The sequence below is a fragment of the Vombatus ursinus genome, unplaced genomic scaffold (assembly GCF_900497805.2).
Source record: "Vombatus ursinus unplaced genomic scaffold, bare-nosed wombat genome assembly UNPS02014773.1, whole genome shotgun sequence".
NCBI lineage: Eukaryota > Metazoa > Chordata > Mammalia > Diprotodontia > Vombatidae > Vombatus > Vombatus ursinus.
In genome coordinates this window covers 13785493-13801113 of record NW_020954551.1, presented here as the reverse complement: position 1 = coordinate 13801113, position 15621 = coordinate 13785493, and the positions used below count along the sequence as shown (strand labels likewise).

Here is a 15621-nt window from a genome sequence, read left to right as displayed (position 1 = left end):
GTGTGTGTGTGTGTGTGTGTGTGTGTGTGTGTGTGTGTGTGTGTGTGTGTGTAGGGGAGTTGGAGAGGATGACATGAAAACTATGTTCAAATATTGAAAGTTCTTCCAAAACCAAAGGAAAAAAGGGTTAGATTTGCCCTGCTTGGCCTCAGAGAGCAGACCTAGGATCAAGGGGTGTATCTTGCAGAAAGACCAATATCAGTATCCATATGAAGGAAAATTTCTCAACATATAGGACTATTCAAGAGTAGAATGGGAAGATCAGAAATGTGGCAGGTCCCTTTTCATTAGAGGCCTTCATGCAAAGATTGATGATCAGCTTTGGGGGTATGCTGTAGAACAGCTTCATATTTAGGCTTGGGTTGGGCTATATTGCCAAGGGTATGTGACCACTTTTGCTCCTGATGTCTTCAGTTTCTTTCCCAAGACATCACAGTCTTAAGGCATTCTAGGTACTTTCATACAATATTACTTGTGTCCATGTGAATCACTAGAAATAGTCAGTGGTCATATGGTTGACAAGTCATGGAAGGTTCTCGGTTCTGTCCTGCATGAATGCCCTGGGAAGACGGCAGATCTGGCCACTGTTGTTCTCAGGTTGGCATTTAACTTTTTCTGTACACTCAATCAGGAAAGAGGTTCTAACCACCACCATTCTTCCCTTCTTACACTGACCTGTACCGTGACAGGACCTGTGTGTCCTCATCATCACTCTGCTGGACAAGAAAATACTTCTTCCTCCAAGGGTCTACCCCCTTCTTCTCTGTGTTACATTCTTCTACTCTTCTACAGATCAGCATTCCCCTTTGATCTTTCAACCTTTTTCTTCTTCATTTCTTTTTCCTTTCTCTCTTATTGAAACGGATGTATAGAACTTCACTGAAACATCACACCACCTTCCATATTTAAAAAGAAAACATCCTTCTCCCTGAGTACCTGGATGGAAGAGAGGCATATTTGAGCCTGCTTATACTTTGAGGATAGAAAACAATTACTTGGCAATAGAAGAAAGAAAAGTTCCAAACTGTGCCTAGAACTCAAAATTCTTCTTACTTTCTAGAAGTCAGATTCTCAATATTTGTTGTTGTTGGAGTCAAATTTCTGAAAGAGCTTTCCTTTCCTACCCAGCATTTTGTTATTTCTTTTGCACATCAACAGACACACCCAACTTTTCTTATCATCTTAGTTCTCCCCCTGGATTCCTCCACCTTTTATCATCCTTTTTCTTTTCCTCCTTTTTTGCTGAAAAATGTGAGTTTTCATCATTCTTCTTCCTCCTCCATTTAGCCATGCCTCCCCCCTCTTTTTCTTGTGAAGTTGATTTTTTAACTCAAATATAAGACATTTATATTCCTATTAACTGTACCTTGTTGGATTGAGCTAAGTGTTCTAGCCTCTTGATATTTTTTTTTTTTGGATCCTGACTTTATCATCCATCTGTTTTCTGTCTCTCCTGGCATTGTATCACCCTCAAATTTGATAAGTCTGCCACTTAGGCTTTATCCAAGTAATGGATAAAATTGTTAAATAGCACAGGGCCAAGTAGACCCTCGCTAGAGACCTCCTTTCACATTGGCATCAACTTATTAATGATTCTTCCTTGGTTCCAGTGCCCAATGGATTCTACACACAATGTTTAAGCACCTGTTAGGTCCCAGGCATGGTGTCGGGTGAAAACATTTGCTTTTGGTTTGCCACTCAGATATTAATGGATTCCAAAAAAGGCCATTCATATTTATGCCTCCTCAGTATTTATAAAGCACCCTTTGTTTTTCTTTTCTAAAATAAAATGACGCTTCAGGTTTGGAACAGATGTATAAAAACTTCACTGAAACATCACACCACCTTCATTTTACATTAACTTCGTTATTTATGGAAACAGTGGGCTTTGCTGTGAGCTAAACTGGTGGTATTTCACTATAGTATCAGTATGTGGTGCCAGTTGGCAGTGTGGTGTCCCAAGTTTAGGGTGTTTGCTTTGCTAATTGTTGCTTACTGTACCAATCTGTGTAATGTATAAGAAGTCTGCCATGGAAACAACCTATCCTTAAAGAGCAGCAGTTATTCACACACACACACACACACACACACACACACACACACACACACTGTGGTAAAACTCAAGACTGATAGACATCCTGCTTTTAGATTAATAAATGAGCTTTTCACAGAGTTGCCAACTTTATGAATATTCTTAATATTAACTGTTCAGCTAATGATGATGGAATAGAAGTGTGTACATTTATCAAGATGACATCAACTAGAGATGATTGGACAAAATAATGCTAAGAGAACATGCCAATAAATATTCTTAATCTACACAAATGTAGCTCCTGTTACAAATAAAATATAGATATTGCATCATGAACAATGAATGCTATCTTGCCTTCAAAGCAATTGTCTGTTAAGGTTGGTTGACAGTTTTGTAACTAAAATGTTTCTCAACAGTCAATGACAATAGCTCATTTCCAGGGAAAAGATGATGTTAGACTTACATACATACTCTTTCTTCTCTTTCTTCTTTCATTTAAAATTTTATTGAATTTATTTGAAAAATGGAAGGTCATTTCCCAGAATAACCACTATCTACCCTCTGAACCACTCCTCATATGGAAGGGCTGGCAAGAGGTTAACAGCAGATCTCTTCTGTACCAAACTTTGTGACTAAAGCAAGTCATTATCTCCTGTGAACCCGACAGCATCCTTCAGAGATAGGTGCTTTGAGTATTATTGTCCCCATTTGAGAGCTGAAGAAAGTAAACTGAGATGTGAAAGAGCTTATGGAGAATAACATTGCTGGTAAGCATCAGAAGCATTAGCACCCATGCCTTCCTGACTCCACATTCCACATTCAGCCTGCTTGGGTAACTCTCTCAACCTCAGTTTCCTTGTCTTTAAAATGAAGATTATAACAGCACCCACCTCCCAGGATTACTATAGGAATTGAATGAGATGATATATGTAGAATGTTTTGCAAACCTATAAAAAATACAAGTGCTATAAAAATGCTAGCCATTATTATTATTAAACTGCCTCCTCTATGCAGTTTAGTCAGCATGACTTATTAAGGATGTATGCATATTTTAATGTGACTGACTGCATCCTTCATTCCTTCATTACATAGTATACACTAGTTACTGCAGTTACTGCATGGTAGGTCTTTGAGGGATATTTCCCAGGGATTTCTAGTTTTCCATGCAGATCATTGACAAAGGATGGCAGCATGGTGCAGTGGCAAGAATAATAGATTTGACTTGTATGGTCTGATGCTGAGTGAAGTGAGCAGAACCAGGAGAATGTTGTACACAGCAACAGCCATGTCGTGTGATGACTAACGTTGCTAGTTAGCCCTTCTCAGTAATGCAAGGATCTAAGACATCTCCACGGGTCTCATCATGTAAAATGCTATCCACATGAAAAGAAAGAACTATGGAGTTTGAATGCAGATTGAAGCATACTATTTGCTATTTTTTTTCTTCTGTTTTGTTTTGGTTCCTCGTATTGGTTAATGTGAAAATATGTTTAATAGGAATGTATATGTATAGTCTATATCAGATTGCGAGTCATCTTGAGGAGGGAGAGGGGAAGGGAGGGAGAGAAAAAAATTAAAACTCAAAAGCTTATGGAAGTAATTGTTGATAAATCAAAATAAATTCATAAAAAAGAGGAAAAAAAGAATAATATATTTGGAGTAAGGAAACCTGAGTTCTAATCTTAGATTAGCTACTTATTTCTTGAATGACCTTGGCCAGGTCACTGCCTCCCTGGGTCTCAAAGCCCTCATCTCTCAAATGAGATGATTGGACCAGATGGCCTATGAAGTCCTTTCCCACTCTCACACTGGGATCCTGCACATGACGTTGAGCAAATGACTTTAATGTCCCTGGGTCTCAGTTTCCTCATCTGTAAAAACGAGGAGGTTGGACCAGATGGTCCCTTACAGTTTTAGGTCCAAGACTGTGGAAGAAGACAATCTTGTCTCGGCATGACATGAAGTCACATTTGTATAGTCCTTCAAGGCCCACAAAATGCTTTCCTGTACAATTACGGCGTGAGATCGGCAATGAAAACACAATTATCTCCACCTTCCGGGTGAGGAAACCGTCTCCGTGAGATCCCAAGCCTTGCCAGGGGTCACTCCCCCGATAAACGTCTGCGGATCAGACAAGGTTCCTGACTTCCAGATGTGCCTCCTGGCTCCCACTCCAGGCTGGGTCAATTAAAAGTGCCAGACTACTCCCTCCACAGGGCTGCTGCCACGTTTTCTTGAATGCATTTGCATGTAGTAGATCAAGGGTGAGGAACCTGCCCCTTTGAGACCGCATGTGGCCCTCTAGATCTTTGAGTGTGGTCTTAGCGTCAGACATGCAGCTCACAGGCCACGTGCTGCCACAACACTCCCAAGTGTGACCCAAACTAGACTTAGATGGAACTGGGAAATATTTGGCAAAATAAATAAAAAACAATAAAACATAGGTAGCGTTGCATTAACTAAGTCAATATGTACCCCACAGCCATTAGAAGGCCCTGTTTCTATTTGAGTTTGCTAGCAAGGGATTAGCTTATCTTTGAGTTCTGAAATTTTCCAAATAGTTAAAAAAAATTATTTGTTTCTATTTATCAAAACAATGGGGGAGAGGTTCTCATTTCCTCTGAAGGAGCCCTGTGAGTCTGTCATTCTTTGCAGATACATTGTTGGATCCCAGTCACTCTGACCCAGTTAACAAAATCTTGAAATGAATTTAAAAGAAAATAATGCTGAAATGATAAATCAAGGCTAAGGGGGAAAAGCAAATCTAAGGAGTGCTAATGAATTTCAGCCGAATTTGAAAGCCCATTTTTGCCCCCACTGAACTGATTTGTCGGCTTATTTGTAAAGATTACAACAAAGCCCCAGATTGAATTCTTCACCTGACTCAGTTCCTTATTGATGGAATCCTTTTAGACTCCCTTCTAATTTAGCAGAGTATTTTTATTAAAGCCAGCCGTACAAACATCAATTATCCAAGCTGCATCTAATTTCCTTGAACATTTTCCCCTCCTTTAGCTACCAACGGATTAGAAGATCTGATTAGAATTCTGCAAGAAAACAAAAGACAACCGAAAAAAATCTACACACAAAAACAGATGTTTAAATGAGAGTGATGGTGTTAAGAATTAAAATAACTACTTTGGTGCCCAAAATGGCCTCCTCCTTATCTTTATTAATATAAACACTCTCTCTTAACTTTATCTGCCTAGTGCCTTCTCCAATGGGGCTAAATTAATATCCTAAACTGGAATAGGCAGAGAAAAATCAGTTGCACTTATCAGTACTAACTGCATATGATATGGTATATTTGAAAGGACATTTGTGTTTGCTGAAGCCAGTATTCTAGGCAATGACTGGCTGATAGCCTGGGTCTGTCTTTCGATCTGCTCTCTTTCAGCTACCATTTGTGAATGAGGAAGGGTCATGTGAATCTTTCACCTTTTAAGAGCTTGTTGTGGGAATGGATTCATTTTTTCCCCCAACTCATGATAATTAAGGAAGAATGGACTCATTTAATCAGTGACCAAAACAGCACCAATTCCATCGTATTGCCAGGAAGCCTAATGATGGAAGTAAAATGATGCAACAAAAAAGAAGCCACTAAATTCTGGGAGGCACTATTAAAGATTTTAACAAACCTTATAGAGAAAAATAGAAGAGGAAACGGAATCACAATGGCTTAGAAATCTTTGTCGCTAAAGTGATCAGATCAATCCTTTTGTGGGCCGCCTAGTATTACATCTATTTCATTTACTAGTGTATATAATTCTTTATGCATTTGAGTTTGAATGAATGAATCTTAATTATTCTTCCTGTTTCCATTTTACCAGTTCATGGACTTACTGCAATAGCCAGATAGTTGATCATCCTATTTCATCTCTCCCCTCTCCAATCCATCCTTCATACAGCTACCAAAATGATATTTCTGAAGCATAGGTCGGAGGTTATGATTCCCCTGCTCAAGAAAACCCAATGTCTCCCTAGCATTTCTAAGCTAAAAATACAATCTCCCCTGTCTGGCAGACTCAGGCCTCATTTCCAGGTTTATTACACATTCTTCCTCTTCAGAAATCTTAAACTGCAGACCAATGGGCATACTTACTTCTCCTTGTACACAGCAGTCCACGTCTTCTCCGTATGCCTTTGCACAATCTGTTCATGGGGCCTCTCAGCTCAAGTCTCATCCCCTTCATGAGAATTTTCTTGATCACCCAGGTGCTGGTATACTCTTCCACAAATTACTTACTTCATATGTACTTGGTATTTACACACGTGTACAAGTTGTACACACATACATGCAAGTGTGCAGCCCAAAGAGAGTGTAAAGTCATTAAGGGTTTGTTTTTGTTCAGTCATTTCAGTCACGTTCAACTCTCCATGACCCCATTTGGGGTTTTCTTGGCAAAGATACTGGAGTGGTTTGCCATTTCCTTCTCCAGATCATTTTACACATAAGGAAACTGAGGCAATGAAGGTTAAGTGACTTATGCAGGATGATATAGCTAGACCCCAGGAAGGTGAGTCTTCGTGACTCCAGGCCCAGCACTCTATCCACTGCATCACCACAATGTCCATTAAGGTTAAGTTAAGGTTAAGGACTGTTTACTTTTGTTTCTTTGTATTCTTAGAACCTTGTGCAGTTTTCAACTCACAGTAGGTGCTTAATAAATGCCTATTGAATAACTGACTGAAATTAAGAGAGGACCAGGGCCAATGAAGAGACTGGAGTCATGGGTGGTATTTGCTAGGGCAAGAAACGCAAAAAAATGGAAACTAATTTAGAAACTATGTGAGATATCAGACAGAGCGCTAGGCTTGGAGTCAGGCTACAGTTGCCATTCAGGCAGGGAACGTATCCCTTCTCAGCATTAAGTTCTTCCAGGTTCCTGGACTGTAAATGGAAGCACTGTCAAAAGTATAATCTTTACTGCACAAGGTTGCTGTAAGAATCAAATAAGATCGTGTATGTAATGTATGTTGCAAACCTTAAAGTGTTATATCCACCAGTTACTGTTTTTATTACTGTTGGGCAATTAATATGTTCTTTAAAAAAATATGAAAGAGACCTTCTTATTCATACACATACCATATCCTATACTTTGCAGTACTGTACCGAAAGATGGAAGGAGGGAGATGTACAGACGGTAGCTTCTTTTGCTGTTGTTCATGTGACATCACGTTGAATTAAAGTGTAATAAAAATAATCATTACGCTTACAATTAGGATCATAGATCTAAACAGGAAGGGATCCTGGAAGTCAGCTAGCCTAATTTCTTTATTTTGCAAATAAAGAAACTGAGGTCCAGTGGGGTTAACTGATTTGCCCATGATCACACAGGATTTGAAATCAGTTTCTTTGACTCTAAGCTCAGTTGCTAATTAAAACAAAACATAAAATAACATTATTTAAACATTATTTAAAAAAATTATTATTAGGTTAAAATCTGGGAGAGAAACCACCTATTTTTTTTAAAGCCACATTTATTTGTGAGACTTGAATGTGTCTTAAGACCACTCGGAAAATCCTTGAGGACTATTTGTGCTTCAGATCATATACTGTTTGGGGTGAGGGGCACCAAAGTCCCAGACCTGCTTCTATCACCCCAAGATGTGTGAGCTTTATTTTTCTAAAAGTATAAGTAGCAGTACTTGTGAATCTCAGTGGGGACTTTGGCAGGGAAGAAAAGTAAGGCCAATGCTCTTCGAGCACTAAGAAATCTCTTGGGAGATTCTCTCGAAACTTAAATTGAGCTCAGTCATTTTCTATGTTTTGTTTGCCAGAAAGAAAAAACTGCATTGAGAGTTGTTATTAGTGTTTGTAATAATGAATGAACATAACCCACATTGAAAACTTGACGTACTTTATAAATGCTAAATAATAATAATAATGTCATGAGACCTTCCTTTTTAAACTGTCTTAATTTCATTCTCAGTTTGAGATTGCAGATTACAGTAGTTAATTATAGAAACTGGCCCAGAGTGAAACCTTAAATCAGATTTCCATTAAAGTGCATGACTGCAGCAAATTGTCTTATGGTGGTGGGAAGGAGTGCAATAATATTGAGTATGGTTGGTTACCACTCCCACCTCCCGATTGTCCTTCTGGTGTTCTATAGTACTGACCCTTCTATGTTGTGAAATTATCCCCTGTATTTCTTAATTCCTACTTACTCCTGCCTGCATCCCCAGCAAAATTAACTTGACACTACTATTACTTCTATGGTCTCCCTGTTCTATAAACTGATCTTTCATTTTAAGTTCTGATATACACTGTCCTCCCTTTTCAGCTTTACAACTCAAGAGGGTTGGTATCTCATGGCCATGCGCCATTTTCAAATGATGAACATTAGATTGTCCTGACCAGCACTAGGCTGCGCAGGTTCCAAAGACTAGCCTCAATTTTCTTCTTCTTCCTCATTCCCCATCTGCCTTCACTTTCATAGAATCCCAAATCAAAGGGATCTCAGAAGTCATCTAGTGCAACCTGTTCCCTATTGAATCCAAATCTAAAAAGTCATTATTATCTTTTGTCTTTTCATCACCTTCATGTCCAAATGTATCCCAACCACCTGGCCTACCCATAGAGCCATCCCTTGGAACAAAGAGAAAGGGGGGGGGGGGGAACAGCAAAAAACTAGCCACCTCAACTGAGTCTGGCAGTGAATGCTTTGTGTCACACATGGGGTCTCCCCAGCTCTACAAAGAAGGGAGGGAGGCACAGTTTCTCATCTCTTCAGGGCCAGTCTTAGTCATTTAATTACACAATGTTTAGTTTCTGGGGTTTTCTTTGTTCTTTCCCTTTCCATTGTTGTAGGGATCATGAACAGTGTTTTCCTGGTTCTTCGTACTTTACTTTGTGTCAGTTCATAAGAGGATTCCTATGCTTCTTTGTATTCTTGGTATTCATCATTACTTATGGTTCCAACGTAATCCATCATATTCATTGAACTTTCCTTCGTAACAAAGAAAAACAGGTAAAAATAACAAAGCTATAATATTAGACACCCATGATTCCTTCCTTCAGGTCAAAAGGGTGGCTATAGAATGTGAACACAAGAAAAAAGAGCAATATACAAGATACAACCATGATGTGGGTTAAATCCTGCTTCTGACCTTTGTGACCTTGGGCAAATCACTTAGCCTCATAGCCCTCAGTTTCCCTGTCAATAAAATTAGTGGCTTGAACTAGATGGTATCTGAGGTTCCTTCTGGCTCTGAAATCTCTGATTTGTAAGCTCTAAGTAATATTTTTTTCTCTTCCCTTCCTTCTCATATATGTCAAATACCAGAAGAAGAAAAAGAGTATTCCTCATGGAAATTCACTACTTTTAAAGCTTATGAGCATAAGCGTGAAAGTGACAAGCAACCCAGTGCTTAGAAAGTTCTCAACATATAGTAAGCACTTAATAATCAAATTTTCATTCATTCATGTGACAAATTTGCTGTAAGAATGAAAGGCAATTCCCTGACCCACATTGACAACTGAAGTGAATTTGGTTCCCGATGTGTGCTACAAAAGAAAGCAATGTAATAAAGACCCAGATATACATGGTATCACCAGAGCTAGGGGAAAGTGACCTCTTATTCCTGCTGCCAGTGAAAGGCTGGGTGGGAGGCTGGTTCTCTTTGGGCTGTTCAGGAATTTCCTTATCACTGGGCTTAGCTTCATGGGTTACTCAGAGGCTACTTACAATCTCTATTAGATGCTAGTATTCTGCCTCCTAATATACTACATGACTTGGAGAAACCACTCAAACTAGTGCTCCTTCTGCCCCCCAAAAGAGGGGGTTCTGAGCCCTGCTTTTGAGCACTGCTGGGATAGTGCTACTATTATTCAAAGGCAAAGCCTTTTGCATTTTTGCTTTTATCCACAGCACAAAGCTCATTGTCTAGTATGTGCTTTGCAACTTCTTTTTTTTAAATGGATTGATTTAATGAATTGACATGGGGAAGCCATACACTTACTGGGCTCAAGGATGTAGTAGAAAGTGTGTGAAATTTGGACAGAGACAGGGATTTAGGGCCTGCTTCCAAATGTTTGCTTTTTGTGACCTTGGGCAAGTCACTTCAATTCTAGAGGTATTAAATTCCTCATCTACCCTCTCTCACATACTATTTCTGCTAAGGGTACGCCATCCTTCTAGTGTAGCTTGGAATAATCCACCTCACCGAATAGAGCCAATCAATTGCCACCTCTTAAGACTTCTGTCTCCACAATGGCTCTCCCATTCTGTCCCTTTCCTTCTTCATACATGATCAGAACTCCCAATTCAGACCCTTATGATCTGTCACCTGGGCTATTTTGATGATTGCCTATTGGTTTCTCTCCTTCAAGTCTCTCCCCAGTTGAATCTAACATTTACATAATTGCCACGTTGATATTTCTGAACCATAAGTTGAACCGTGTCGCTACCCTACCCCATAAAATCCCATGGTTCCCTAGTACTTCTAGGATCAAATACATACTGCTCTGACATAAAAGTACCTTACAACCTGCCCCGATCCTACCTTTCCAGTCTTATTAAGCATTATTATCCTTTATACACTCAGCGTTCCAACCAAAATAGACTTATTATTCCTCACATGCAACATTCCCTCTCCCATCTCTGCCTTTGAACTGTCTCTCATGCCTGGAATGCACTCTCTCCTCATCTCTCCCTCTTAGAATCCTTCAAAGCTTAGCTCAAGGGTCATCTTTGACATGAAGCCTTCTCAGATCCTCTCCCATCTGCTAGTTCCTCACCCCCACCAACAAATTACCATATATTTTGAAGATATTATCTATGTACACATTGCTTTCCCTGATGAGCTATAAGCCTCTTTAGGGATCATTTCATCCTTATCTTTACCCCACTCCCCAAGCACCATACATCATGCCTAGCACAGAGAAGGCCTTTAATAATTGCTTATTGGTTGATGGATGTATTGCTAAAATGGAGCTCAGTCAAACAAAAAGCATTTATTAAGCATCTGTTCTATCAGACACTGTGCTGGGCATGGGTGCTGTAAATTAAAAAAATGAAATTAAATGATCCCTAATCTCAAGGAGCTCACATTCGAAATGTGATAATACATGTAGTATGTATTTCATAGTGTTATCATGAAGACCAAATGGCATAACTTACACAAAGCACTTTACAACCTTTAAAATACTATATAAATGTCAGCCAGCAATAGTATTATTAGATAGCTTTTTTTTTTTGTGCTTGATTTTGCCCTGAAGGTTTGCAGCATTTAGCAACAGTCATTAGACAGAGAAAGAACGAACTTCTGTTAACTAAGGTCACCCACTGCAATGAAGACATGCTAATGGGAGCCTTCATTTTCTGAGCCCTTCTCATCCTCTAATTGGATTGGAAAATAATGCTGATCGCCCATTACTCTTGTGATAATACTATTATGTGCAACTTATCATCGAAGTTCATTTTTCTTTTGTTATTAGAATTTAACCTGTAAGTAGGTTAGCAGCCCTTTAGAACACACGCTTCTCCCATTGATCTTAAATGCATTTTGTACAGCTCACTTGCTGTATTAGAATAATGGGATTAAATGACAGTAAGCTTCATATCTGTGGATGCCTTGCAATTGATGTAATATAATTTAATTGCAACTTAGATGTAAGATTTTCAATTCCTAGCCCTTGATGAATAGCCATTTTTTTCCTGTGGGTTTTATCAATTAATCTGTGTAATGAATTTTCTTCATTACCTAGTTGTTCATGTTAATTATAAAGGATTTTCTTATATCTATTTATCAAGTCAGAACAAGTACACTTTTTGGCCCACAAGCCTTTGAATATGGAATATGTACAAAGAGGTGAAAGCTTTCAAGATAAATTTACATTTCTGAAAAATTCCAATCAATTGATATCCATTGTGACATTCTCACAGCGGATATCAATCTGTACCTTTTTCTTCAGGGGTCATCTCATTGCAGAGGTTGTTAGCCTAACATAATTAATATACTTCCACCTTCTCATAAAATGAATGTAAGCTATCAGAGCGGCATTTAACGTGCATTCCCCTTTGTGACTATGTGGGAGAGTTGACTTCAACAATTAAATCCCATCAAACCAACAACTGTTGATTAAGCATTTTCAACAGATATAGTACTCTGAGGGTTATGAAGTACAAGAGTCTCTCCTCCCAGGGAATTTACAGTTTGGTTAAGGACAACAGATATAAAGACAGGAAAAGTTAAGGGACAGTGTAAAGTTTAAATGATGCAAAAAAATAAAATAAAATAAAAGGAATTTCACCCCAGCGTTCTGAGAAAACTGGCAGATGTGATTGATTGCCAAGCCACTGACTGTGATCTTTGAACGTCTGTGGAAAACCACAGAAGTGGCACATTGGAGAAGGTCATATATCTGAATTGGGCAGCTGGTGGTACAGTGGGTAGAGTGCCAAGCCTGGAGTCAGGAAGGCTCATCTTCTTGAGTTCAAATTCAGCCCCAGACACTCACTTTCTATGTGACCCTGGGCAAGTCACTTACATCTATTTACCTCAGTTCTCCATCTATAAAATGAGCTGGAGAAGGATATGGCAAGTCACTCCAGTATCTTTGCCAAGAAAACCCCAAATGGAGTCACAAAACATCAGATACAACTGAAAACAATTGAACAACAACAATATATCGGAATCTTCCAAAACAGGGATGAGAGCCAAGCCTGTAAATAAATGAGGTCAATGAACTCCACTTCATATCCTGGCAGCGTTCTTAAGCACATGAGACAAAATGGTGTTGGGCCACATGCTCACAATACTCTTGAGTATGGCGAAAACCAGATTCAAATCTAATTGGGAAATGTTTAACAAAATAAATAAAAATGTAATAAAACATAGATAGCATTGCATTGTAAAACTAAGTCTGTATATGGCTCACAGGAGTCCTTATGCACAGATCAGTGGCCCAATTTTTATTTGAGTCTCCAATACCCACCACACGATTCGAAAGGGTGCTTAGTGACTGTCTAGAAAAGAAAGCAACAAAAAGTCATTGGGGCTCCATCAAGAATAAGTCACATCAGTTTGGAATTGCGTGATAAAGTGTTGTTTCTGGATTTAGAAAACACATTGATTAAGTTAGAGAGGATCCAGTTGTGAATGACCAGGATGGTGAGGGGAATGGAGACTTTGATATATAAAGATGGGTTTTAAAAAAAGAGAAATAGGAATATTTCTACCTGGTGAAGAAAAGACTTGGGAAAGACACAATAACTATTTAAGTGTTCAACGCCGGCCTGCAAGAGAGGGATTACACTTCAGCTCCTTGGCCCCAAGTTGCAGAACTGGGAGCAGTGGGTAGCCCTTGCAGAAAGACATATTGTTACTTAATATAAGGCCTCGGTTCTTAACAAATTTGTTGTTTCTGTTGTCATTGTTCAGTCGTTTCAGTCGTGTCTGACTCTTCATGACCCTGTTTGAAGTTTTCTTGGCAAAGATGCTGGAATGGTTTGCCTTTGCCTTTTCCAGCTCATTTTACAGATGAGGAAACTGAGGCAAACAGGGTTAAGTGACTTGCCCAGGGTCAAACATCTGGCTAGTGTCTAAGGCCAGATTTGAACTCAGGTCTTCCCTTCCCTGCCCTCCCCAACCCCCTGTTCAATCTACTGTACTGCCATCTTAATAAATAGAACCATGCAAATGTGGTCGGGCCTATTTCAGGAGGTAGTGGATTTCCTTTTGTGGGATTTCTTCTTCAAGCAGAGGCTGGATTTCTTCTAGTTGGAGATATTAGAGAAGGGATTACTGGATAAAGATGGGTTAGACTAGGTGGCCTTTGAGATTCCTTCCTACTCTGAACTATTGTGATGAACAATTCAAAACAGAAATAGAAGAGATGTCAAAGGAAGTGGATAATTAACTTATAAATAACTGGCAAAGACAGTAAGTGCTATAGGAAGAGAGAAAGATCACTTTAGGCTAGATTAATATGTACTTGTGCATTAATATAGGAAAGAGAGTCAATTGCTAAAGTGAATATTTCATAGAGATTGCCCATAATGTATGTTACTATCTTACATTGCTTACTAGTGCTATTTCTATGATGTAGTACTTATTCCTACAGGAAAAAATTAGCCACATTCTTATTTGAAATAAAAAATTGTATTATCACATATGTAACACTATCATTCTATATAGGATGTATTTATATTATATTATCATAAAAAGAGATTCTTGTATGAATTTTATATATATGCATACATACATGGTTTTGTGCATATATGTGTACACATACAGATAAATGCACACAATGTATATGTTCATACCAAGACAAAATGACATCAAGGAAATTACTTTTTATTCCCATAGTACATTATTCAGTGTCTTTTTTTTGATTAATAGCTGTCGGTAGTGACAATAGCATCTTTTTCCACTCCTTTCAAGTAGGTAACACCCTTTTTGTTCCCTTCTAGGTTGAAGCCATCCTGGTCAATATTTTTGGTGGAATTGTAAACTGTGCTATCATCGCCAATGGCATTATCCGGGCCTGCCGAGAGCTTGAACTAAAGGTACCCCTAGTGGTGAGGCTTGAAGGTGAGTTGTGGATCATTTGGAATTGCCATTACCCAAAGCATCATTCCTTAAGCATTACTTATTAAAATAGTTAAAAACAGAATCAGACTCCAGCATGATTTAAACAAATTGAGCTTCATCATAATTGAATCTATAACATTGTCATCAATTTTATATACTTTCCCTTTTCCTCCTCCCCTTTCTACAGCACCATCCCAACCCAGTTCACCCCAAATAATGAAAATCACCAAGCTTTTAGTGGGTTTTTACTGTCTAAAAATTATGACACTATTATCTTCTCAAAACTACTAAAGAGGTAGCTAGGTGGCACAGTGGGTAGAGCATCAGCCTTGGAGTCAGGAGGACCCGAGTTCAAATCCAGCCTCAGCCATTTGACAGTTACTAGCTGTGTGGCCCTGGGCAAGTCACTTAACCCAGATTACCTTGCCAAAAAAAAAAAACACTGAAGAAAAGACGAATCCACACTTTCAACACTAATCTTAGTTTCTTTAGATTTAAAACATCAACTTTCCTCTGGCGTCCTACAAGAAGTACTTTGAGTAAGAGCCCTGCCATCAAAGTAGTGCGAGGGTCAAATTCACGTAGAAGAGACACCTAGACACACTTGTGGGAATTGGATAAACCTACTTTGTTGGGGTTAGCCACTGCTGCCAATGGAAACTTCCTTTAGCCATGTGGACGGAGGCCCACAAATGAGTTCCTTGGCTAATGTAGTCCCTGCCCTAGACATAGCGATTTATCATACCGGAAGGAGAAGGAGTGAAGAGCTCCTTTTTCAAAACTCTACCCAAAAGATTTTCTCTAAACCTTTTTTTTTTCTTGTGTGCGTAGTATTTAGTATGTTATTTTAATTACAGTTATTATTCCAAATGTATCTTTATGGTTTGTTTGTTTTGACAACTTCTGTGTTCACGTAGTTGCTGAAGCATGTGAAGCATGTATCCCTAGACCAGGACAGTCTCATTTAACATCTCCTCCTCTGCTGCTCTCACCATGTCAGCTAGCTCCAGGGAGGGGAATAGTGGCTGTCATAATATTGAGAAGCTTTC

The 15621-nt window shown here is 39.0% G+C and overlaps 1 protein-coding gene across 1 annotated transcript in view; it reads left to right on the top strand.

Moving 5' to 3' along the window:
* SUCLG2 (succinate-CoA ligase GDP-forming beta subunit) overlaps window positions 1–15621 on the top strand; it is a 305674-nt gene that overhangs the window by 271761 nt on the left and 18292 nt on the right. The window contains exon 10 of the mRNA XM_027864082.1: window positions 14452–14572. Coding sequence (XP_027719883.1) covers window positions 14452–14572 — 121 coding nt within the window. The remainder of the gene's footprint in view (window positions 1–14451; window positions 14573–15621) is intronic.